This window comes from Cyanistes caeruleus, chromosome 1, assembly GCF_971803275.1.
Source record: "Cyanistes caeruleus chromosome 1, bCyaCae1.hap1.1, whole genome shotgun sequence".
In the NCBI taxonomy this organism is placed as follows: Eukaryota; Metazoa; Chordata; class Aves; order Passeriformes; family Paridae; genus Cyanistes; species Cyanistes caeruleus.
In genome coordinates, this window is record NC_141701.1 from 144,439,593 (window position 1) to 144,463,010 (window position 23,418).

The 23,418-nt window shown below is 40.6% G+C and overlaps 1 protein-coding gene across 1 annotated transcript; it reads right to left on the minus strand.

Annotated features, from left to right (window-relative positions):
* Positions 1–1,730: 1,730 nt before the first annotated feature.
* Positions 1,731–22,137, minus strand: NOM1 (nucleolar protein with MIF4G domain 1). The gene is made up of 11 exons (XM_086865270.1): positions 15,070–22,137; positions 14,180–14,304; positions 13,177–13,372; positions 11,048–11,371; positions 10,435–10,545; positions 9,487–9,654; positions 8,764–8,885; positions 4,938–5,070; positions 4,444–4,575; positions 3,623–3,732; positions 1,731–2,760 (listed from the first exon to the last, which is right to left on the minus strand). Exons 1-11 carry the CDS (start codon positions 16,303–16,305, stop codon positions 2,583–2,585), a joined length of 2,835 nt encoding a protein of 944 aa, XP_086721396.1. The 5' UTR covers positions 16,306–22,137; the 3' UTR covers positions 1,731–2,582.
* Positions 22,138–23,418: the final 1,281 nt, after the last annotated feature.

The following is a 23,418-nucleotide window of genomic DNA, read 5'->3' on the forward strand; positions in this document are numbered from 1 at the left end:
ATATATTTTAATATAAACACACATATGAATAAGTACAAAATCCTCTCTGCTTTCCTTTTCACACATGCTTTAGATCCTTGGAATGTAATGACCACTGAAGGAACAGCTTGCAGATGCTTATGTACATCAACAGCAGAGTCTGCCAGTCCTTCCACCCTTCTTGAGCTGTGGCAGTCTGGCCAGTAGGACCATGGAAAAAGTTGTTAAATATGACAAGATCCAAGACTCAGGAATTCACATTTATCTTGGAATTGTCAAATTTCTGTTGGACAGTTATTCCCTCACTGAATCACAGTGAGAGGATGGGACTTGTGCAGAATCACACAAAACCCATTGTTGACATGACTATAGCACTCTGGGCTGGCAGTGTATTTTTGCTGCTTTCCTTGAAAAGTGTTTTTTCTTTGCGAAATGATGTTTATACATAAGCCTGCTGAATGTAAAATCACAGGCAAGTAAAATCTGTTTTCTTCAGAAATGAAGAAAATGGCTGTGACAAGACTAATTCTGAAAAAAACATATGAGCTCTCTGGGAGAAATAATTATTAATGCAAGTCTCAGTGTGTGTGTGTGTGTGGGGACACAATAGTAATTCCTGACTGTAAGGTTAAAACCATCTCCTCTAATTGCACAGCAACACCTGCATTGCACCACCTCAGGCAGCTGCAGCAAGTGAATGCTCACACCCATAAAACACTTGGCAATGCTGCCACGGCAGCAAAGCCCTCACAGCAGGCAGGGACAGGCAGCCTGGCACCTTTGGGCTAAGGAAGATGATTCAAAATTTATCTGCAGCAGCCAAGTTGCCTCAACCTCCCTGCTAGAGCAATGTGTTTCCATTTGTGTGTTATTAAACCACCATGCTGACATGCTGGGTCTACCTAAACTCCTGCAAAAAGGGCAATTAATAAGTGGCTGCTGCAGTGTAGGGGGAACAATTTTTACTCACAGAGTCTCATGTGCTCCACAGCAGCTATTTCTAGGGTCTTGCACAGATTTTCTCCTGAGTCCATACTCCAAACTTTAAGTAGAAGGTTTGGCATGGTTGGTTGTAAAGGGAGATGCTTACACACACCCCCTAAAGTTGTGACTTTTGTAAACAGCAAAACAGCATCAATTCTGCTGCTGCCCATACTTTGTTAATTGGCATGAATTCCAGAAAATATTGTAATTAATTTTATCACAATTAATTTTTAAGGTTTGTACATTTAAAAGCTGCCAGTGTTTGACAGTGGTATGAAACAGACTGAAAAAAAGCATCTTGCTTTGTTCTTTGGATAATATCTTCTGTTGTTTGGTAGTGTAACCCAGGATTTTGAAAGCAGGTCTCTCTGCTCCCAGGTCACCTTTTTCTCTAAAGTTTGCCCTGTCCTCTCAGAGGAAAGGTGAGAATAAACAACTCCAGGGCTGCTGGGGAAAGTACTTCTCCACCTGGAAACAGTACACCTGAGCAAGCAGAATATATTACATTTAAGAATTTGATTAAAAAATAAATTTTCCCAACAGGGACAGATCAATTGGTATCAAAGGCAATTGGGAGGGACCATAAGTAAATGACCCATTGGACATCAGAGGCAAGTCTGGCTACAGAAACAGGGCTGACAGCTCCAACAGTGGTAGATCACAGATTCACATTCTAGAAAAGAAAGCACTTCCCTTCTCTACCTAACTTAACGTCATTCCCTTCCTGGAAGGCCAGCCAGAGTAAAGCTAACACAAACACCAAAGCATTTAGAAAAATGGCAGTTTAATGTGTAGTGGTCAGGTGACAAAAGAAACAAACCATTAACAGAGTGCTACAGAAAGAAATGTACCTAACTTTTTTTTTTTTAAGCATCCGAATGCAAAATGTGAGCAAACTCTCAAGGGAGGTATTCTCTTGTTAGGACTCATATTGATGATATTGTTTATGTCTAGAAAAATCTGATTGACACAAATGACTTCCAATTCTAAAGCTGTGAAGAACAGGCTAAAAAAGCCATAAAACTATGCTGTGATCTCTAAACCCAATATAATTGGGCAAAGACAGATCTTCAAGTTGCTTTGCTACAGCTTTGAATCCAACTGAAGATCTTTTCCTGACCACAGTCAGGGAATCAATTCACAGAATTAGCAAATAACTTCCAACACTTTAAGAAGAAAGTTGATTTCTTCCCCAGCCAACTCACCAGTGCTTGTGCCATCTAGTGGCCCCTTTCTTCAGGTGAGTACCACGGTTCCTTACTAAAAGCCTTTAGTTAAGGCTGATTCTTTCATTACTTTAAATGAAAGACTAGAATGTAATGCAGAACACCATTGCTGACAAAGTACCACAGAAGAGTAATTCACCCTCTTCTCCAGATACCAACTGTCAATGTGAAACACTTGTACCAAAAAGGGACATGACAAAACTACATTTTCCCATTCTTCAAAAAGGCCTTGTATCACCTCCAATTAAACCTCTAACTTGCATACAGAGCAAAGTAACTGTTTACATTAAAAAACGGATCCTTTGGAGTAACACTGCTCTCCTCGTTCTCAATTATTTAGGTCCGAAAGACCACAGCTTAATTTTTCTGTGTGTTTTATTAGAAAAAACGTAACTACAGCTTCAATTTGGGTTCTTTTGACTCTAAAGCCTTGGTTGCTAGTTCCACTCTCTCTTTTAACAAGCTAGCTTCTTCAGCACTCTTTTGGGCTTGCGCATGTTTCAGTAAGAAGTGGGTAAGAAAGAGTTTCAAGCCTTCCCGCAGCACTCCCAGTTTGGGGTTGTCAGATATCCTGTAAAGACACAGATCAAAAATATTACTCAGTCTTCCTCCATTTCAGAAGTTTCTTAATTTTATCATCTTCTTCAAATAGAGTTGTAGAAAAAAATTCAACCTATAACAGAAGTTTTATTGAAGAAGCTTTCAAATTACCAACTCTACCTTGGTTTGGCAAACAGCCCAAACACTCGACATACAACTGGCCTCAACAATAAAATGGGATATTGCAGCCTCAGGCTTGCTTTATGTAAACAATTACATTACAGCAAAGAACAAAGCAAACACCATGTTCAAGCTTCCTCGTGCTGCTGCGTGATAGCTGAAACATCACCACCTAATTTTTTCTATGCCATTTCATTGCAAGTCCTATTCATTCAAGTTGTAGGCCTCTCCAAGGATGGAAATTTCCCAGCCTCTACAGGCAACCCTGTCCCATATCAAAAATAAGATTTTTTCAGAGAACATTGATAAAACCCCATTAAAAATACCCCAAACCTTTGCCTCATTTTCTTTTTTTCTTCTTAAGATACAACCTAGCAATGACTGCTGGCAGAGTGAACCCCACTGCACACAGATGGCACAAATAAAGGCAACAGGGAATTATAGAGCTCTGCTCATGAAAATCCTACCCCCAAAATGCTACACTGATTATCTGGAAGCCTTATTTTGTGTAACACAGTTGTATCTCTGTCATAGCCTGTACCAACACACATATGATACACTTGAACTACTCAGCCAGGAGAGCTCACATTTTAAGGGATGGAGGGCTGATGTGTGGAAAAGGCACAGTGTGATTCCAAACAAAATAGGCAAATTTCTTATCTTCTTAATTACTACTCAGCAAGGGTTCTCTGGAGATGCCAGTGATCACTCACCTCATAAAAATGTCAGTAATTTCTTCCTCATCTGCTTTGGTTAACAGTGTGCTTAATACCTGTCGTAAGAAACGGACTTTGGGTTTGTCCAGTTCACTGAACTCAATTACCTGGCAGACAGAGAGGGAGAATTAAATTAATTCAAGTATTTCAAACAGATGGTCTGCTCTCCTAAACGAAGAACTTTTAGCACACCAACTGCCTCTGCATATAGTGAGCCTTGAGTTTAGCACAGAATAATTACCTGAGAAGGCTGCCTCCAAAAGCCAATCAATAATGAAAGCAAAGAACCTTCTAAGAAATAGAAGCCTACTGGTACCAGAATACCAGATGTCCTTTCTCAATTAGATAAATACTTTGTAAGTACCTGGGACAATCCATTTAATTGCCTATTTAATACATTTCAATTACTCTTCTAATAGAAATCTATGGACTCCTCATTCTGAAATCCAAGAAATCTACTCAGCACTTTCTTGTCTAATAAAAACAACAGCAGCTAAAAACCATAGCACAGAGTCCACTGGCAAAGCCTGCTAATGAAGGGGCCAACTGTGTTCCAAGTGTGGATACACTAAAGGAAATAACCTCACAGCTACTCTAGATAAAAAAAGTAGACTTTCTTTATGCCTGGGTCACTACAGGTTCCCTTTCCCCAAATGTCAGCATTATCATAATCAATTGGAACAATTTGGTAATGTTAAAACAAGTCTGTCTCAGCATGGCAGCTAAAGTACCAGATAGGTAACAAAGAAAATATGCCTTCCATAGAACTAGCAACTGCAGGGAAAACACAGAAGGATTTGAAAAGAAAACACACCAACCTTGAGAACTGAAAGTGGCAGTGATTTTGTCCTTATTAAGTGAGCCAGCAGTGAAACCAAGTTGAAGATGGCAGCAGCTGACAGGTTTTCCAAGCCTTTGATTTTGTCCCAAATACTAAACTGAAATGTCACCTAGGGGTCAAAGGCAAAAAAAATAATCCTACAAATCAAGTGGTTGTTTACATGAGCAACAACATAACAAACCTTTTGACCTTCTATTCTTTATAAGCTCTCCTTTAATTAACAGAAATGCTTGATCAGACCGTTCCAATTATTTTAAAATGCATAAAACAGAAGGAAGAAAACATTCAGCATTTCATTTCCTATTCAGATCTGACCACGAGTATGCCTTACTTAATGCTTAGCCATACCAGCAGAATTTTTCATTGGGATCAAGATCCTAAGAGGCAAGCATCCATTCTCAGGTATTCAGTAACTGTCTTCCTAACCACAATCATGACACAAAGCCAATGAAGCAACAGATTTGTCTTTACCTGAAATCGTCTTTCATACCCACAAAACTTGTTAGCCAAAAATGCATAGAAGGGGTTGAATGTCTTCTCCTGTAAGCAGCAGTAAAGGATGACATGAACTATTTCTCTCTCCTGCTGATCTTTCAGTCCAAGCCTAAAATTTAGCAAGAAATGGAGAAATATTTTGTAAGGAAAAACTTGCTGACACAAAGTAAGAGCTACAGTCAACATCTAAGAGTAATACTTTAAAAGTTATCCTAACATCACATTAAATTCTACTTCTTACAAAGTACCTACAAAGTCTTTAAAACTCATAATGGACTCCGACCTTTAACAGTGTTGGCTAAACAAGTATCCTGGTATGGCACTGTGGAAATGCTGAAGCATTATGGGTGTTAAAGGAGGAGATACAAAAGTAACACCTCAATAAACAGAAGTAGAATGATAAAAGTATTATCATTGCTCAGGGAAGGAAAGGTAACCCACTCCATGTCTGCAGCTCGCCATGAACAGAAGAGAGGGCACAGAGATACCAGCAGTAGCACTGTACCTACAGATATCACTACAGGGGTTCAACAGTGAAACAAAGGCTAAATAGTGAAACAAGAACTGCAGGGTTCTATTGTGATAATCTCATGCTTCTGCTTATGGTCGTGGGAGGAAAACCAGTCTACAGATCAGTGTAATCCTATTTGGATAAACATTTCCAGGGCCCTTCACTACTGTGGTACTTAGTAGGGATAAGAAAATATTCTTAGACATTTTTCTTACTTGGTGATACAAATTATTTAATCTCTGGGTCCAATCCATGCTACATGATACTTGAAATTCATTTTTGTTTGATAGTAGCCTAAGAGGATACAGTCAGTGATTACAAAGCACCTTTAAAAAAAAAAAAAAGCCTAGAGAAAACAGTATGTGTGTATGTATGTATGTATGCATCTCTATGTCTATGTTGGCTGCCTCAGTATGAAGGCCAAGGACCAAGCAGCCTTCCCACTCCAATAGCTGACCAGTGTAAAAGAGAGCTGAGACATTCTGGCTTGGAATGGTGACTAACTCACAATGCACCTGGTCTGTGAATAATATGATCTAACTTCCGAATGCTGCCAAATGCTTGGCAGCATTAAAACCAATTAAAATGAAAAATGCATCATATTAGTATCTGAAAAATATCAAACAAACTTCTTTTCATTACTTCAAGTTTCACAGCGCATTAGTACAATTCAAGAGTACTTTCTAACCAGATTTGACTCCACTGAAACTTGCCCTACTGTCTCTTAGAGTACTTGGCCATTACTTGATGCCAATATCCCTCCTTCGTACACACCTCATCTGCAGTGCATGTGACCACAGACACACCAGACTTACAGAGAAAACATTGCTGTTGAGACCAAACTCCCTGGAATTTAAAGTTTTACAACAGGAAAATCTGGGATGATTTCTAGGCTAATGAGCAGTAAAACTTTAGAAGTCCAAAAGGGGTCAGTACTGGAAGTGCTGTGTCTGTGTCATAACCCACCTGTTCTTCCATCAGCCAAGTTCCATCTGATTTCAAAGCAACAAAAGGTTTTTTCTACAAGTATACAGGCTTTCAGCCATCAGATTTGCATTTAATAGATGACTTGGGAAGTTACACTGCAACCACTAATTTGACACACAGTCCTTTTACTTGTTCATCATCACTCCTATCATGACTTGCTTATTTAGGAAATATTCACATTGCCAGAGTTGTAACCAAGTGACAACACTTGGATATTCAATTTTCTTCTTACCTTCACTTCTTCACAGAATTAGAATTCCTAAACTTCTAAAATTTCAGAGTCTGGACTTTCACTGCTGAGCTTCACCATAAACCTGTACAGATTTCATAACCCTGATATTCTTTGATAAAGAATGTGAAACCACCTCACTGATTCAATTATTCATGAGTTACAGTATTCCCATGGACTTGTATATCTTGATCCTGCTGAAAATGGGATAACTGCCTCTGAAGGAGGTTGTCATCAGCAGAATGCTGCCCCCCAGGTAGATTAGTTATCATCAGTTGAAGCCCAAGACTATCACTGCCTTCAGATCAAAAATAGCAACTCTTTAATCCCCTTTAAAAGTCAGTCCAAATTATATTAGTAGATACACTCACTTTGGTAGATACTTGCTATCCTGAATTACACATCTCACTCCAATAGGATAGCTGAGCCTTTCATGAGTGGCTCAGAATTTTCTGAGATGTGAAGTTGGTCAAATTCTTTATGTACACAAAATAACTTCAAAAATTGCCTTTCCATCAAACTTAAGCAGCATTCATCCTCTGTCCTGAGTGAAACTGTGGTTTGTGAAGAAGGTGTGGCCTTTCAGCTGATGAAGAGGCTCCAGTCTCACTCTCTCCTCTTTGTAACCAGTGATGTTCCCAGCTCTCTCTCTTCACTGACACCTCTGCAATCACTGAGCCACTTCAGGGAGCTGTTCTGGATTCAAACTAATTACTTTCATTTGCAGTAAGGAGTAAAGGGACTAGAAAAACTATAGCAGCCTGGATTTCAAATAGTTTATCCTTTAACCACACCTCTACTCTGCCACAGAACTAACAGTAGATAAATCAACAAGAGCAGTTAAAATATTTCTTTGTACGCTCTTCCTCACAAGACTGACATCAAACATACAGATACAAATTCCCACACACTCTGGAACACATGTTCACACTGAAGTTAATTCCTTCACTGACAATTACGTGCACTTTCCATTATACTCTGCCAGATGTGGGCAGATTTAAGAATTCCTCTCTTAGAGTTTGCTGTATAAACATCAGCATCAACTCTCCAGGCAGCCTGCAGAGAGATTTTCTGCCAAGCCTGTATGTATTCAGATTTGTGTACTAACTTAAATAGCACAGATGAGGTCCAATTTGCAAATTGAGCTGCCAGGTCTTGGCAAGAGCTGTAGCAGTAGCTAATTTCTTTTAATTGAACAGGCCATATTAAGATATTGGAATGACTCCATCACAGTCTTAAGTCCAGGCTGTGTTTTGCAGAAGTGGCATTTAATCAAATATTAGTTGACTTTATTGCAAAGTCTGTTTTGGTTCAGTAAGCAAATTAAATAATTGCATGCCCTCCTGGTAAGACAATACCCTTGAGCTACAAGGCTGAGACAGAAAAGTTCTGACCTGATGTCCCCTCCCAGTTCTTACAGACTTACAATTAACATTCAGACAAACACAAGGAATAGCTTAGTTTGAGCTCTTCCCCGATCACATCTTCTGAAGAGCTGCTTGTCAAGGGGTAAGGGAACTGGTCTTAGTGTGAAGAAAACCCAAAGCTAATAAATTCTGCAGAAGGGAAGTGGACATGCTAGAACACTACCAGGTCATGCAAGGTATGGGCAGAGATGGCTTAACAAGGTGGCAAGAAGTCAAAGAAGTGGCAGTAGTACAGAAATCACAGCAATCCATCAAAAAACCCGAGATGTTCTGCAGGGGTTTCTGATCTGCCTCCGTAAGGAAACAAGCCTGCAGTAGCCTTCCATCCACTCTACTGGGATCCACAGCTCCAATGCAAAAAAGAAACAGTCTCCTTATATCAAAAGATGCTGCAAATCACAGTTATAGGCAAGAGTGACAAAGGGGCTATTCCTTTCCTCTGACTGCCAGTCAGTTCTGCTTGCTCCCATTAATCCTTACACCAAGGTTCCAGTCCCTTCTCCTACCCTTTTTACCCTGTGTGGATCCCTAGCTATGCACTTCTTTTAACTGCATTATCAATTGAATGTTTTTGAGCCCAGACCAGAAATGCTGTATTAGCAATCTATTTTTAGTTCTGGGCTGATTTCTGTACTAGGCCGTACTTACTTCAGAAGTTTTTCAAAGGCATCCATGAAGTCTTCACTTGTCATCAAGACACAAAAAATACTTCTCCTGATATCAGTGTTCATTCTCATCTTACGAGCAAGCTCCATTATTTTTGAACTCACCTGAAAATAAAGTTATATGTTACTTTATTTATGTTTGCCCTCAAAGAAGTTATTTCTGTACTACCTTAAATAACACCATCAATGAAGCTCTCCAGTAAATCATGAATCACCAAATCAAAGGTCCTGAGCTTTTGTCCAGAGGCACAGGCATAATCAGGAGCTTTTTCAACTATGGAAATACATTTTAATCTACTTTAATTGTGCTGATTAATTTTAAGACCTGCTTCTTTAATATAAGTAAATCACCATGACCATCTCATCACATTACTTTTGGAATCAGCTTGGATATATGCCACAGACAGACACCACAACCTGCAGAATTCCTACTAGCAAAGACACTGTTGAATCAAGTCTCATTTTTCGCCTTAGTAATTCCACAGGATAAGGAAAAACAAGATGTACCATATTTGTAGTAACAGTTCTTATGAAGCACATGAGTACAATGTTTTAAAAAAAACCTGAAAACAGAATTTACAGTCCAAAAGCTTGGTCTTACAAGAGCATGTGAAGATGTTTTTGGTGGGCTCTGAAATAAACTTATTGACGTGTAAGAAAAATATTCAAGAGATCACAAACACTTAGACTTAGGATTTGGATTTACCTTTCCCACGTGCAGCTTTTGCTGAGCCTGGCTTTTTGTATCACTGATCATTGGTGCTCCACTCCAGGAGGACCCCACAATCCACCAGCGCCCAACCTGGTCAGCACTGAGGAGAGACTCCAGGGACACGCGGAGCTGAGTGTCTTTTCCTGAACCACTGCTGTGAACCTTGAGTAACAAAACAAAAATAAAAACCAACACAAAAGCTTTTATTTGAAACTTTTTTTTTCTTCTTCTTACAGAAAACAAATACTTAAATTACTTAAAATTATTTTTAAACAAAAAATTTTAAACATATAAGTTCATATTGCCGTAAAGATCTTCCCATGTTTCATCCCCAACCTTTGTTTCAATCAGCAGCTTGAACAGAATGTACAATTTTCCCATATGCTATAATTTTTTAAATGCATAAAGTTGCATAAATCATATAGGAGCTCTCAGGTTTTTTACTTGAAAAACGAGATACTTATCTAAAAAGTAGACATCTTCCAATTAAAAAGTTTGATTAGAATTCAGAGGATGCTGACATTGCAGCATCTTACAATCTGGTCATGATTTTCCTTTTGAACACTTGTGACTACGTAAAATGACACAACAAACCACTTTATGTGTTGTACAGTTCAAATAACAAAAATTTTAAACTCTGAACAAAATAAGAATTTTCAATAACAAAGTCTAGAAGTGTATCAGCAGGACTGCAAAAATTTAAGAGAGGAAATCCTACAGAACTAAGTTACCTAGCTTGTTTTTGCCTGGACTCTTATCCTGATATGCATTGATAAATTACTTTCACCCCTTTTATACTAGGTTGTTCTAGACAGATTACCCAATCTGTCAAAAAAAGCCCAAAACAATCCAACAAAAAACCCCCAAGAAAGCTGACATCCAATACAAATAATTACTCCTGGATTAAGACTAAAAGGCTACACCAGCCAAGAAAGTGCTCACCAGTGCTCTCTGCAATTTGCGGAGTCTTTCGACTGGTTCAGGATCGTAACCAGGAATCTTACGCATGTCATTGTTCCTAAGGGCCAGCATCGTCTCCAGCATAAATCGGACCTATTGGGAAAAGAAGTAGTTCTGTGGTTTCTAATTCTTAAGAATATTTAATATTCTTTTGTTAAATAAAGTAGAAGAGTGTACTTTGAAATTAACATTCTGTGAGAATAAGCAGCTCAGCTGGCAATATACACCAAAATTTAAATACAACATGTTTTCCTTAACCCCTATTACATTAATTTGTGTACAAGTTTAATCTGCTCAACACCATGCCTCAGTGACCATTATTTGAAGTGTGCAAAGTATCATGGAACAGAAAAACTGTCCACTGCGTAAGACACAAACCAGCCTTGTCTCACCCATCAGGAGCATTTTGATGTCTGTGTCCTAAGAACTAATGTAGAAAGACAGACAAGAAGAATGCAAATAACTGAATGCCACACTAATGGTAATTTAGAACCTGAATAGAATGTAGCAGAAAACGTTTCTGTAAATTAAACTATGTATCCAAGTACTTATTACAGACTCTTGAGAATATAAAATCTTTAGAACAAACACATACCCTAGTCTGATCCTGGAATTTCTTCTCTGCTGTGCTTGCTTTCCTCTGGGCTTCAGTGATCAGTTCTTTCAAAGCCAATGCATCATCTTTTCTTAAGGAAAAGCCCACATTTTTCAGAAGAAATAAAATCAGCTCAATCTCTTTCTCAGTGAAAGTGCTAACAAGCTTTTTCAGAATATCAAAGATCAGCAGGCAATGAACCACATGGAAGTTATACAGATGAGCAATCAAGGCAAGCAGATTTTCACATTCTTTCCCTTCAGCATCACTTTTACAGAGTTCATCAAATTTCTTCACCACAGCTTCCAAAAAGTGAGCACCGACCTGGCAACAATTCCATTAAGGGGAAAAAAAAAACCCAGCAGTTAACTGTAAGTAGATTTTACAGACATCTGTAAAATTCATTTTTAGGTCACTGCCACTATCAATTTTAAAGAAATATTGTTGCTACTCTCAACCAAAATGGATGTTCTATATTTACATACACAAATATCTAAATTTATCTACGTTTTTGCAGAAGTCTGTTATTTACTCCTCATATTTGACATCCAGTTGCCTTTTAAAGCCTGTGCAAGAAAAACAAGTATTATGAACCTACAGTACCCATACATCAGCATTTATTTACATAATATTCATAGACACATATTAGCATCTTTCCAGCTGTCAGGCTAGCATGCTGTTACTGCTGGTCATTCATCCAGGAAAAGCTATATGACAAAAAGCAAACACATTCCTGAGTTCAGCATTCCAGAAAAAATCCTTAACAGAAGGATAAAAAATAATATTGGGAAAAAATCCCCAAAATACCAAGTTTTCATAGTTGCTGAGCATAAGGTGAAGCTGCTTTTGAAGTGGGGATAATTCTTAGACATTTGTCAGTGGTCCAGCTGGGAAAATAAATTTTGGAATTTATTTATTTCTAAAGAGAGAACTGATGCTAAAGGCTGGGATTAGAAAGCCTACAGGCTCTGAAACACAGGGAGTTAATGAATACATTAGTGCTAAATAAGACCCTCACCCATTATTACTGAGCTAAAAATCTGTTGACCTTAAGAAAACCAGAAGTCCCAGCAGCAGTACTGACTTGCATTACAAGCCTTGACCAGCTTAGGTGTTAACTATCCAATGACTGCACATTTATAATTTATAAATAATTTATTTAATTAATATAATTTATAAATACAGGCCAACCTTTGCAGTGCTTAACCTAATCCTCAGTGCAGCTGCACTATCACACTTTCATGTAATGCATACTGTACATTTATTTTAAAGAAACATTATATCTGCATTCAGAAGTGCCTTTCATAGAGCACAGAAAGACAAAAAAGAGGTTTAATGACAAGTCTACATGGAGGAAGTTGAGTAATTACATCTACCTGATATTTAATATGGTTTCAGAGCCAGCATTCAGGCCACTGTATGACAAACAGAAAAACTTGCATCAATACATCTTCTGCATTGAGATGTAGAGGGGAAGAAAAAAGAGTAATTTAATAGGAACATATTGCTGAAAGTTTCCTGACAGACATGTAACTGAAATTTGCTAAAATCTTCCCTTTGACATCAGGAGCTTCAGTGTCAGCTTGGGTGAGAGGGATTTTACTTCATCCATTAGGCTTAAAAACACAGACCAAAATCCCCTCCAAAAATAGCCATGCTTAAGTTTTTAATATTCCATATTATAACTACTTAATTCCACTGATGATTTGCATAGAAAAGAAGGCTATCCACCATTGTAAAAGGATTCCTGTAGATGTAACACTTTTCTTATCTGGATATACACAGTTCAAAAACAATACCCACATGTATCCATGACAACAGAAATGAATTAGTGTAACTAAAAAGAAGAGAAGCTGAAAGTTAGAAATTTTTGATTACTGGGTGCAGAAAAAAATGATGGTGACCAGTGGTAACTCATGGAGGAAATAAAATCAGATAAAGCAATGGACTTAGACCTTTTCACTTATGAAAGCCTTACAAATAAGCCACAAAATACTGATGAAACTCAACTAAAGATGCTTGTTAGTGCTACAAAGTTAAAAGTGACAAGGCAATTCAAACAAAATGTCAATGAAAACACTCTATAATATGTATTATTATACAAAATTTGTACCAAGCACAAGAATTACCTCAATTCCTACATTGTGATGAAGGATGCTGACCAGAAGCACATGCTCCATCATGAGTCTTGCAGGCATGGCAACGGCAGTAACACAGGCATTCATGAGAATGTCTGTCAGAGTGTCATTCATATCCTTTCTGCTGTTGGCCATGTAGAGCTCTTCCATCTGTCCACTGATGGAGGACAAATTTGGTTCACTAAGCCTATGAAGAAACAAAATCCAATGTTCACTCTTTCTTCTCCTCACATGGCTCCACAATTTTGAGTTCACCTAACAAACAACCATTCTTTTTAGAGAAACTACTTTGACTTAAGAAGAAAAGATTGAAGATTGATTAAATGACTGAAAGGGACCTTTTGTATTTTTCTGTGTTTACTGAACTAAAAAAGTATAGTACATTCAATTCTAGTGTAGTTTTAAAAAAAATTACATGTAAAAACATGTTAGCAACAGTATTTACAAAACACTGTCAATCTGCTTACTGTCACACTGAATAGATTTATTACAAAAAGAGAGTGGTTTTAGCAGTTTTAACCGTGGCACATCAGGATCTTAGAAGAAATTAAGTAGGAAAATAATTTATACATCCACATATATGGTATATTAAATTTAAAATCAATGAACAAACTCTAGTCTATGTTTTACAGGTAACAGATGAAAACTGGTAATAGTTTTTTGGTTTAAAAAATACTCTAAAAACTGAAATGAATGTTAATTAATGAATGTTAATGTCCAACTGACACTGAGTGAATTATATCTAGCACTAGCAGGGAACTGCTATGTGGAATCCAGCCCAATCTTAATTTATTTTCTAGATTTTTCAACATGTATAATGACTAACTTTGAAGAATTTATACTGATAAAGATAATTATTCTTAACAATAGCAGACATGATTGCCAACTTAAAATCAGTTTGTGAAGACAAAAGTCATATCCTTGCCACCTGGCTTGAATGATGTGCACTGTCACATTGATCCACAAAGATTAATGACTTTCTTTATTACACTACCTATTAATGAGACCATTCACCATTTTCTTCAGTCTTCCCAGTTCTTCTCTTTTCTTGTCATCTAGTGTCTCCTGTGCTTTCCTTATTTGAGGAGGAACATACTTTGTAGCATCGTGATTATCACTCTTGGGAGGAAAACAAGAAAACAAGGTATCAGATGAGACCAGAATCTTGAACACAAATACACATTTCTATTTAAGATTAAAGTACCAAACTTTTAGTTAAGGATATATCTCACCATCTAATAATCAACGCCAAATGAAAAATATGAAGAAAAGAAGCAGGAAAAAAATTCCAATTTATGACAAACTTGACAACAGCCAAGTCTCTCTTCCCTAACTTTAAGTTATGGTCATTAAAACCTGACACCTTAAGTCTTGGTTTTACTCAAGTTTTATCAGCGACAGTTTAAGTTTAGGCCCATGAGGGCTAAATGACCTGTGTGACCTCTCCTCCACCCATTCAACAAGACCTAATACTCTAAGATCGTTCAGAAAGTAACATTTCAGTATGTAACCGCTGTTCAATTCAATACAAACTCTCTTTGCAGAAGGGCTTGATCGTATCCTTACACTCTAATGCCAGGGCAGCTCCTTTTATATGCAGATTTCACACACTGCTCCCACGTGCCTTGTGCTGTAGGGTATTACCTGCCACCAGCCTGAACTGGGAACTCTCCCCTCCACGTCTAACAAGTGTCCCCAGGACCTGGCAGACCCCTCAAGTCAACACTGTCGCTGGGCCCGGCTGTTCGGAACCAGGACAACACTCCAGGTGGCCCGGCTGACAGCAAACACCTGGGCGTAACAGCGGCGATGCAACTCTGCTCTGTGTTCAGGTTGCAGGATGTGCTTTGGGGAAGCAGATCTGTGCTGAGGCGAACATCCTACCTCTGCCTCCTCCTCCTCCTCGCTCGAGGGCTCGCTGGCCTCTGGCACCTCGTCGTCCTCGGGGGACGAGCTCTCGCTGTCCCAATGTCCTTCCACGTCATCCGCCTCGGAGGGGTGTGAGGCATCTTCCTGAGCCTCCTCATCCTCACCATCCTCCTCGTCCTCACCATCCTCACCATCCTCCTCGTCTTCAGCATCTTCCTCGTCCTCAGCAACCTCCTCCTTCCCCGGCGGGCGCTCCCGCGGTCCCGGCTCCTGCTGCTCCTCCTCGTCGCTGCTCTCGCACAGCTGGCTGAGGCCGGCCCGTGTGCCCAGCGCTCCCAGCACGTATCCCAGCCCGTCCCGCAGGAAGCTCTGCGGCAGCCGCTCGCCCGCGGGCCCCTCCTGCTTCTTGCGCCGCTTCCCCAGCCCCAGCTGCCGCTCCAGCCGCCGGATCTCCTTATCCTCCTCCTCGTTGGCTTCCAGCAGGGCTCGTTTTCGCGCCGAGGTGGCTGCAGCGGCCGAGGGGGACTCAAGGGCTGTCGATGCCGGTGCTGACACCGGCCTGGGCCGCTGCTTCCCAGCGGCGGGCTTGGCCGGGGCTGCGGGGCGGGCAGCAGGAGCCGGCTTAGCCTGGGCCGGCTTGGCTGGAGTGGGCTTGGCCGCAGCGGGCTTGGCCGGGGCTGGCTTGGCTGAAGCGGGTTTGGCCGTGCCCTGCTCGGCCGGGGCCGTAGGAGTCTCCACCAGCTCCCCGCGTTGGAGTCGGCGGCGGCGGCTCCGCTTTAGTCTGCGCTTCTCCTTCCTGGCGTCCCGGCGGCTCCTGCGACTGTACCTCTCCGAATCTTTGTGCAAGGCCAACGACGGCTGGCCGCCGGCCTTCTGCACGTAGTCCTGCACCGCCTGCCGCAGCCGGTCCAGTTTCCCGGCGCGGCGGGCGCGGGCGGCTGCCCCCCGCCTCATCCCGCCCGCAGCCGCACCGCGCCTGGGCGCCGCCATCTTGGAGAGGGGCCGGATTGCCGCTTCCGCCGCGTGGGCGCCATGCCGGGCACAGCGCCCCCTGCTGGGCGCCGGCGGCTGCAGCGCTGAGGGGACGGGAGCCTGGAGTGCTGCATCAAGAGCTCTCGGTCTGTAGAGATCCCCTCCTTCGTGCATTATCATAGAATAAATTAGGTTGGAAAAGACCTCTGAGATCGTCGAGTGCAACCTATGGACTCGACATCGAGTCCGAACACCATCACGGTAACTAGACCGTGGCATTAAGTAGAGTGTTTAAGAAAACACCTTCAGGGACCGTGACTCTACCGCTTCCCTGGGCAGTCCATTCCAGTCACCCTTTCTGTGAAGAACAACCTGAACATCCTCTGGTGCAATTTGAAACTGTGTTCCGTCGTCCTATCACTTGTTACTTGTGAGAAGAGCCCATCTCCCACCTGACTACAGCTTCCTTTCAGGTGTTTGTAGAGAGTGCTAAGGTCCCTTCTGAGCCTGCTTTCCTCCAGGCTAAACGACCCCAGCTCCCTCAGCCACTGCTTATAGAATTTATGCTACAAACCCTCCACCAGCTTTGTTGCCTGTTTTTAGACATGCTCCAGAAAGAAAATGCAAGGCTTGTCCCTCCTCTTACACCAGGGACTGGAGCAATGTGTCCTTCACAGCTCTGGCTGTGGTCACAAGGCTCCCGTGGGGCACGAGGCTCTTGCTGATGCCTCACAAGGAGCTGAGGGACACCAGCCCCTGACACTCCTCCACCTGCCAAGACCACATTTCAAGCCTCTTCCAACACTGCCAAATTCAGGTGTCTCTTCCTGAGTGTGCCAGAGCCAACATGCATGTTCATGGCCTTCTGTAGAGGAACTTGGGGGTGCTGATGGACGACAAGCTGTCCATGAGTCAGCAGTGTGTCCTTGTGGCCAAGGAAGCCATGGGATCTTCAAATGCATTCAGAAGAGTATTGCCAGCAGGTCAGGGAGGTGATGCTGCCTCTCTACTCAGCCCTTGTGAGGCACATCCAGAATGTTGTGTGCAGTTCTGGGCTTCTCAGGACAAGAGAGACATGGGGCAACTCCAGTGGATGGTACAAAGAGGATTAAGGGGCTGGAGCGTCTCTCTTATGAAAAAGGGCTGAGGGAGCAGGGCTTGTTCAGCCTCTAAAAGAGATGACTGAGAGGGGACCTCAATAATGTATATAAATATCTATAGGAGGGTGCCAAGAGGATGGACCAGGCTCTTCTCAGTGGTACCAAGCAATAGCACAAGAGGCAATGGGTGAGAACTGATGCACAGAAGTTCCACCTGAACATGATGAAGAACTGTTGTGTGGGTGACCATGCACTGGAACAGATTGTCCGGAGAGGATGTGGAGTCTCCCTTACTGCAGGAATTCCAGAACCATCTGGATGCAACCCTGTGCCATGTGCTCTAGGATGACCCTGACAGGGGTTGGCCCAGATGATCCACTGTGATCCTTTCCAACACAACCCATTCTGGGATTCTGTGACTGGTGCCAACTTCCCTTGGGGTATCTCCACCCTCACCAGCGTTCAGAATAAGGTGATGCTACTGCTGGGGCCTGTGTCCCTGCCACAGGTATGCATCCTCCTGGCTCTGCACAGCTGGTGACAGCTTGTCTGTCATCCATGTGATCAGGGGAAATGAAATGTCCCATGGCAGTTTGCTGCTGTCAGCAGGACAACCAATTGCTCAGTCTTATTTTTAGTCTCCGCTGTGCTCCAGGCTTATGGAGCCTGCTGGGTGTGAGCCAGTCATGTCTGGCAGATGCCTGGAGTTCCCCAAAACAGTTTTCCAAGTTTCATTGAAAACTGGGCAGAGGAACGAATTTCTTGGCTCTACTAAAGAGCCTCAATATGAGCTAAAACCTTAGCAGACATGAGAAAAACACTAATGAAAACCAGCACACATAACCCAGTTTCAGAAAATCGGTTGGGCTTGAACCTGCTGTGGGGACCAAATCCAGAGGAAGTTAGGTTTCATTTGCTTGTTGTGGTACTCCTGACCTCTTTTGGACAGTGAAGTACTGCACAGGACTTAGATTTTACCTGACAATTTAATATGGCTTTATTACTCAGAAGATTATTTTTGTCTTTCTATGCATGTTTCCATATTCTCTGATTACATCATATGTCCTAGATGACCCATGCCTCAGAAATTCAGCTTTTTCTAGGCTGATGCATAATGAATCTTTCATCCTCACTGACAAAATATGTTGCATTGATTTGTCAAGGCATTCCTTTTTGCTACATTTTAAACTATATATTATGTTGTAATTTATTGCCGGGCCACTCTTTATTCTTGCACAGACAGCTCACATGCATTTTGCATCCTATTTATAGATTTATTGATAACAGTAATCCAGCAGCATGCCAGAATGCAAGATAAATACAGCTGAATATAATTTGAGAAAATATTAGGTGCTTTTAGAACCCTAAGATTTGCATCTTCCTTGTGTCTCATCATGTAATTTGTTATTCAGGGCAAGACAGCTTTCCAATAATGGGAAATTTCATGCATCTTCAAAGAGAGAAAATGCCAGTATTTGCGTTCTTCAATAATTCATGTCACAAAGCAAAATGTGAAGAGCATGTATTTTGCTGAACCCCATGATCCCAAATTTGGGTGAAAATGGGCATGTTACTGGTACAAAAAAATATATGGATAGAATTATTGTCACCTGTTTTTGAAGTAAAAATACTTTCAAAGAATTAAAACTGTATTTCAGACAAAATATAAATATCATAGTCAAGAAAATGTAATATTTAAATAAATGCCAATCTGTTCAACATCCAGAATTCAAATCTAGTGGTGCCATATCAAAAGAAATACATTACAACAGTATTTCAGATTCTATTCCAGAATTTTGTGGTTTATTATTTCACATTTACCAATTTGGCTTTGAGTACCTGCTAAATACAGTCTTCTTAAGGTCCAAAATGTGAATAAATGAGAAACTCCTGCCAGGGACTCTTCCAACATTCCTGTGTTGTCTAAATACCAGAAAAGGAGGAAATCCAGTTTCCATGTCACAAATTTCACTTTTAGATCTCTGCATCATGTGAGAATCACTTACCAAACAGGAATTTGGAATTAAGGGAACATTTTGTAATTGTTCTTTTTTTTGACTGTGATCCCACATCAGAGAACAAGCCACGAGGACAAGCTTCACATTTGCAATGAAATTGAGCATAATGGCATGATTCACTGGAAATGGAAGTTCATATAGCATTTTTGCTTCCTGCTGAGATAATCTTGGTTAACAGATTTCCTTTCCTATTACTTTATATTCATGGATTATTATTTCCCGGCCCTCAGCAGAATGAGCAGAATACAATTCCTTTAGCTGCCTATCTGCTATTGTCCCCTGATCACCTCCCACATGCCATGAAAATGTGCCTTAGTGACTACATAATGCCCATAGGTAGATTCTGGCTCTTTTGTAATTTGCAGTTATTGAGAATATTTATCACCACAGGAAAGACCAGAAAGACTTTTTGACTGAGCTCATAAGGGTGGCTCTTTGTTCTCATCAAAGGAGAAAACAGCCTGATTAATGTAAGAACATGGCTTTAAACACAAAGCTTTTTTGACTCTACAGAATAAAAGCTTCTTGCTGGAATGAATTTATTCCAAGCACTGAGAGCCTCCGAACAGTGCAAGTGACTCTGCTATGAGTACCCAGCACAGCATCCGTGTACTGGAGGTACTGCCTCTCCCCATGTCATACTGTCACCACTGGGATCAGCAGAACTGAAATTTGGTCTGCTGGGAAAGATTGTCTGTGGAAGGACACTTTTCATCTGGAAAACATTTCACAGAGTCTTAAGGCAGTACAAAGTTGCTGGCTCTTCTGATGTTTCAGTCCCATCTTTTGCAGAAGGTATTGGTAGGTGAAGAAAGTGGTTTCTGTAGTGTTTTAAAGATACAACCCTGTTGTTCAGAATCTTGCTGGAGTTTTTTTGGTTGTTGGTTTGTTAGGGGTTTGTTTGTTTGTTTTTGGGTTTTTGTTTGGTTTTGTTTTTTTCCCCAGGGTATATGTGCTAAGGAATTCCTGCAGTCTTGGTCTGTAGACAGCTTAGCCAGGCCTGCTGAAAACTGACTACACGAAGAGTCTAGAAAAATATCTGTTCTGGCACTTTCTCCCACATTTCCATCATCTTTGTACCTGACCTTGGGCTGGTCATTTATCTTCTCTCTGCTTCCTTTGTACAAAATTTGCTTCCTTTCATCATTCTGAGACTCAAGTGTAAGTTGTGTAAAGACAAAGTGTATCCTTCTGCATCTCCAGGTTTGTTGGCTGAGGAAGTTCCACCCACAGCACCTCCCCTTGAGGCATAATTCTTGCTTCTTCTGTGGGTCTGCCCCAACAGATTTGCTGACTGAAAGCTGTTTCCTGAGTTTTTAATGTAATTTCTCTCTTTTAGTACCTGAAATTACTGTCATTTGAGTCAGTACTCACTGGTGATACTCTTTAAAAGAGATCTACCATTAATTTAATCTCACTTAGGCTGTTTGATTGAGACAAATTAGAAAGCAACCATGAGTATTTCACACAAGGATGTCTGGAGCTTGCCCCCTCCCCTCCAAAAAAAGCATGAGATGAAAATGGAAACCTCAGCTGGCAAAACTCAAGTAGGGAGAAGATGCATATTCACTGATTTTAATCATTAATATCTTTTAATTCATTGGAAGGAAGGAGTAGGTACTAAAGGTTATTATTTAGATAAATGATCCAAAAGACAAGCATAAAAAAGACAGATATGCTGAGTGAAAGCAGAAACCCATTTCCCCAATCCATTAGCATTTTTAGTTTTAAACTATAAGGAAGGTATCTAATACATTGCACAAGGATGGCTGAAAAAATGCAATCAGATTACTTTCTTGCTATTGAAAGGAAGAGGTAAATTACACCTAAAATAAGCTTTTAAATTAGTGTGTTGTGCCCATCATAGTTAAAAAAACCTCAATTGTAAATCAGAATAGCAGCACTGATCAAAGTCCCACATTATGGCACTTTGCATTTTTCACACAAAATTTATATAATCAAAGCTTCTGTGCCAAGAATTCTCTCTGTGGGAGACTTAGTGCTAAACACCAACCTTATCTAATGAACACTTGTATTGTCATTTAGAAAGCAGTTTTCATTAAAAACCTGTACATACATACCAAGGGATCCTTTTCCCTCTGTTCCTTCTCCTTGGTTGTTAATTACTTAGCTTTAACATCCTGGTTGGAATTCTGTTTGCTGAAGATCTGTCTTTATTATCTATTTCTTTAATTCTGATAAGGCAGCTTTAGAAAAAGAATACTTATGAGTGACACTCCAGAATAAATACCCGGGAAAGGTTGAATTCAACAAACAAATTCCTTAAACTTAACAGGTACTGTTACTTTGTTAAAGTCACCTTTTACCCTTTTGCTTGTTTATTTACTTATAAGAGTGAAGACAGTGACAAGGGTACGTGCTGTGCCACTGCCACAGAAGCAGTGACAGCATTAGCAGTGTGCAGTGCTACTGTCCATCCCCTGTCTCTGGTACATGGTGTAAGGTCATCATTTCCAGAGACAATCTCCAGCAGCTTTTTCAGCTCAGTGGGGTGCTCCTAGGTATTAACCAAAGTCTTTCTGCATTTTTCCTGTGGCTTTGCTAAACATACAAAATATGATGTGTGTCTGAGACAAATACAACGAAGCATTTGGAGGTCTCTTCGGGGTGTCAGTAACCTTGTACTGAAACAATGATATCTATTTATAGATTTTGGTTGCCATTCTATATTTTAATTCTAGTTCTTATAAAGCATGATGTTATTATGTATAATATAGCTTTGATTTAAGGTACAGTTCCTGATCAGGAGCTTTACTTACATGACCATAAGCAGAGTACAGCAGTGGACCGTGCCTGCGACATCTCTTGTTACAGACCCTTCTCTCCAAGTACTTTGAAATAGCTACACTGATCTAAGCCTGACAGACAACACAGTTATTCTCCCTCAGTTTAGTCAAGACACCTACAGCTGAGCCAGTCTCCTTGCTCTCTGTTTATAGTCAAATGGAGAGAAATAATGACTTTTAGAGAAAAAAAAACCCCATCTAATTCATCTTAGGCTTCTGCATCGGGACAAGATGATCAGTGCCTTAGACTCCCTTAGCCCAAGGTGAAAAACCTGCCTTCCATGACTGGCTTAGCTGCAGGCAAGGGCCTTGGGGGTGCCTCATTAGGTGACTCATGCAAAGGTCATGGCAGCAAAACAAAACCATACTCACATGACCTTAAGTAACCCCGTGTTTACACAGTTTGTGTCTGGCAGTAGCTAAAACTAGATACCACCCTAATCTACTCCTTCACTTGATGACTTCCCTTTCAAGTGATTGCCATCTTTCAAACATGCAGTTTTTGCAGCTACTTTAGGTCAACCTCAGTCTGCCACAAATTTGTCCAGGTAATGCATTTCCCCATGTTAACACCAGGAGTCATGGCATAATGCACCAAATTCAAGATTTGAACAGGATGAAACTAAAAAGTATTTAAATTGGACTGGCTTTATTTTGTGATTCAACTACAAAAAGAGGTAGCTAGCTGTGGGAAAGGGAACTTCTTCCAGTAGCAGCAAAGAGCAAGATCACTCAAAATCCATTATGCAACAACACTATTAGAAGATTACAAAAATCTCTGTATTTCCCATGCTGCTTTAAGGGAGAATTCATTATTCAACAGCTACAGCTGGCCCTTCTGTTGCCCAGTCTGAAACAGGTTTTGAAAATAGGTGAAAATAGGAACAATTACATTGTTATTCCTTTTTTTGTGTAATTACATTGTCATGAAAGGGTTTGTTTTCTTTGCTCTCCTAAATAATTTTCTGAAAAGTAGAGCACACTAACAAGTAAGTTAATGTCAAGAATAAAGCCTACACAATTATATATGTGTACCTAGGGAGCTGGCTGAGTCTGTACAGCTTGAAGTTTTGTTTCCTGAGTGGAAATTTCATCTTTGTTTACTAGTGGCAAAAGTAAGAAATCTATTTTTAGGACAACCCACATTTGTCTGGATGCATTTCCAGAATGGCAGTGGTAAACTTACTGCATCCTATTCCACTAAGTCATCATGGGAAAACACACTTAAAATCAGGCACATGTTAGTATTTAGAATTTTATGATTACAGAAGTCAACTGAAGAGTCAGTTTTATTCTTGATCTTATAATTGCTGTTGTAAACTCTTAATTGCAGGTGTGATATTTTCATTAAGTATTTAAATAAATCCTCACAATGTGGGGCCTTGATCCATGATGGGGGACTCCTGCAGCCCTGTAATGAAGAAGAAACAACAGTAACAAGAATAAATAACTGTGCCCTTGCTTCTA

Bases quoted from the DNA above. Each gene is read 5' to 3' on its own strand.
- NOM1 (XM_086865270.1), bottom strand. From the start codon at position 16,305: ATGCCACGGTCTAGTTACCGTGATGGTGTTCGGACTCGATGTCGAGTC. The intron at 13,373-14,179 runs GTAGTGTAATAA...GTTTCTTCATAG, and splicing joins GTGAATGGTCTCATTAATAG to GCTTAGTGAACCAAATTTGT. The intron at 3,733-4,443 runs GTTGGTGTGTTT...TCTGTCTGCCAG, and splicing joins TGCCACTTTCAGTTCTCAAG to GTAATTGAGTTCAGTGAACT.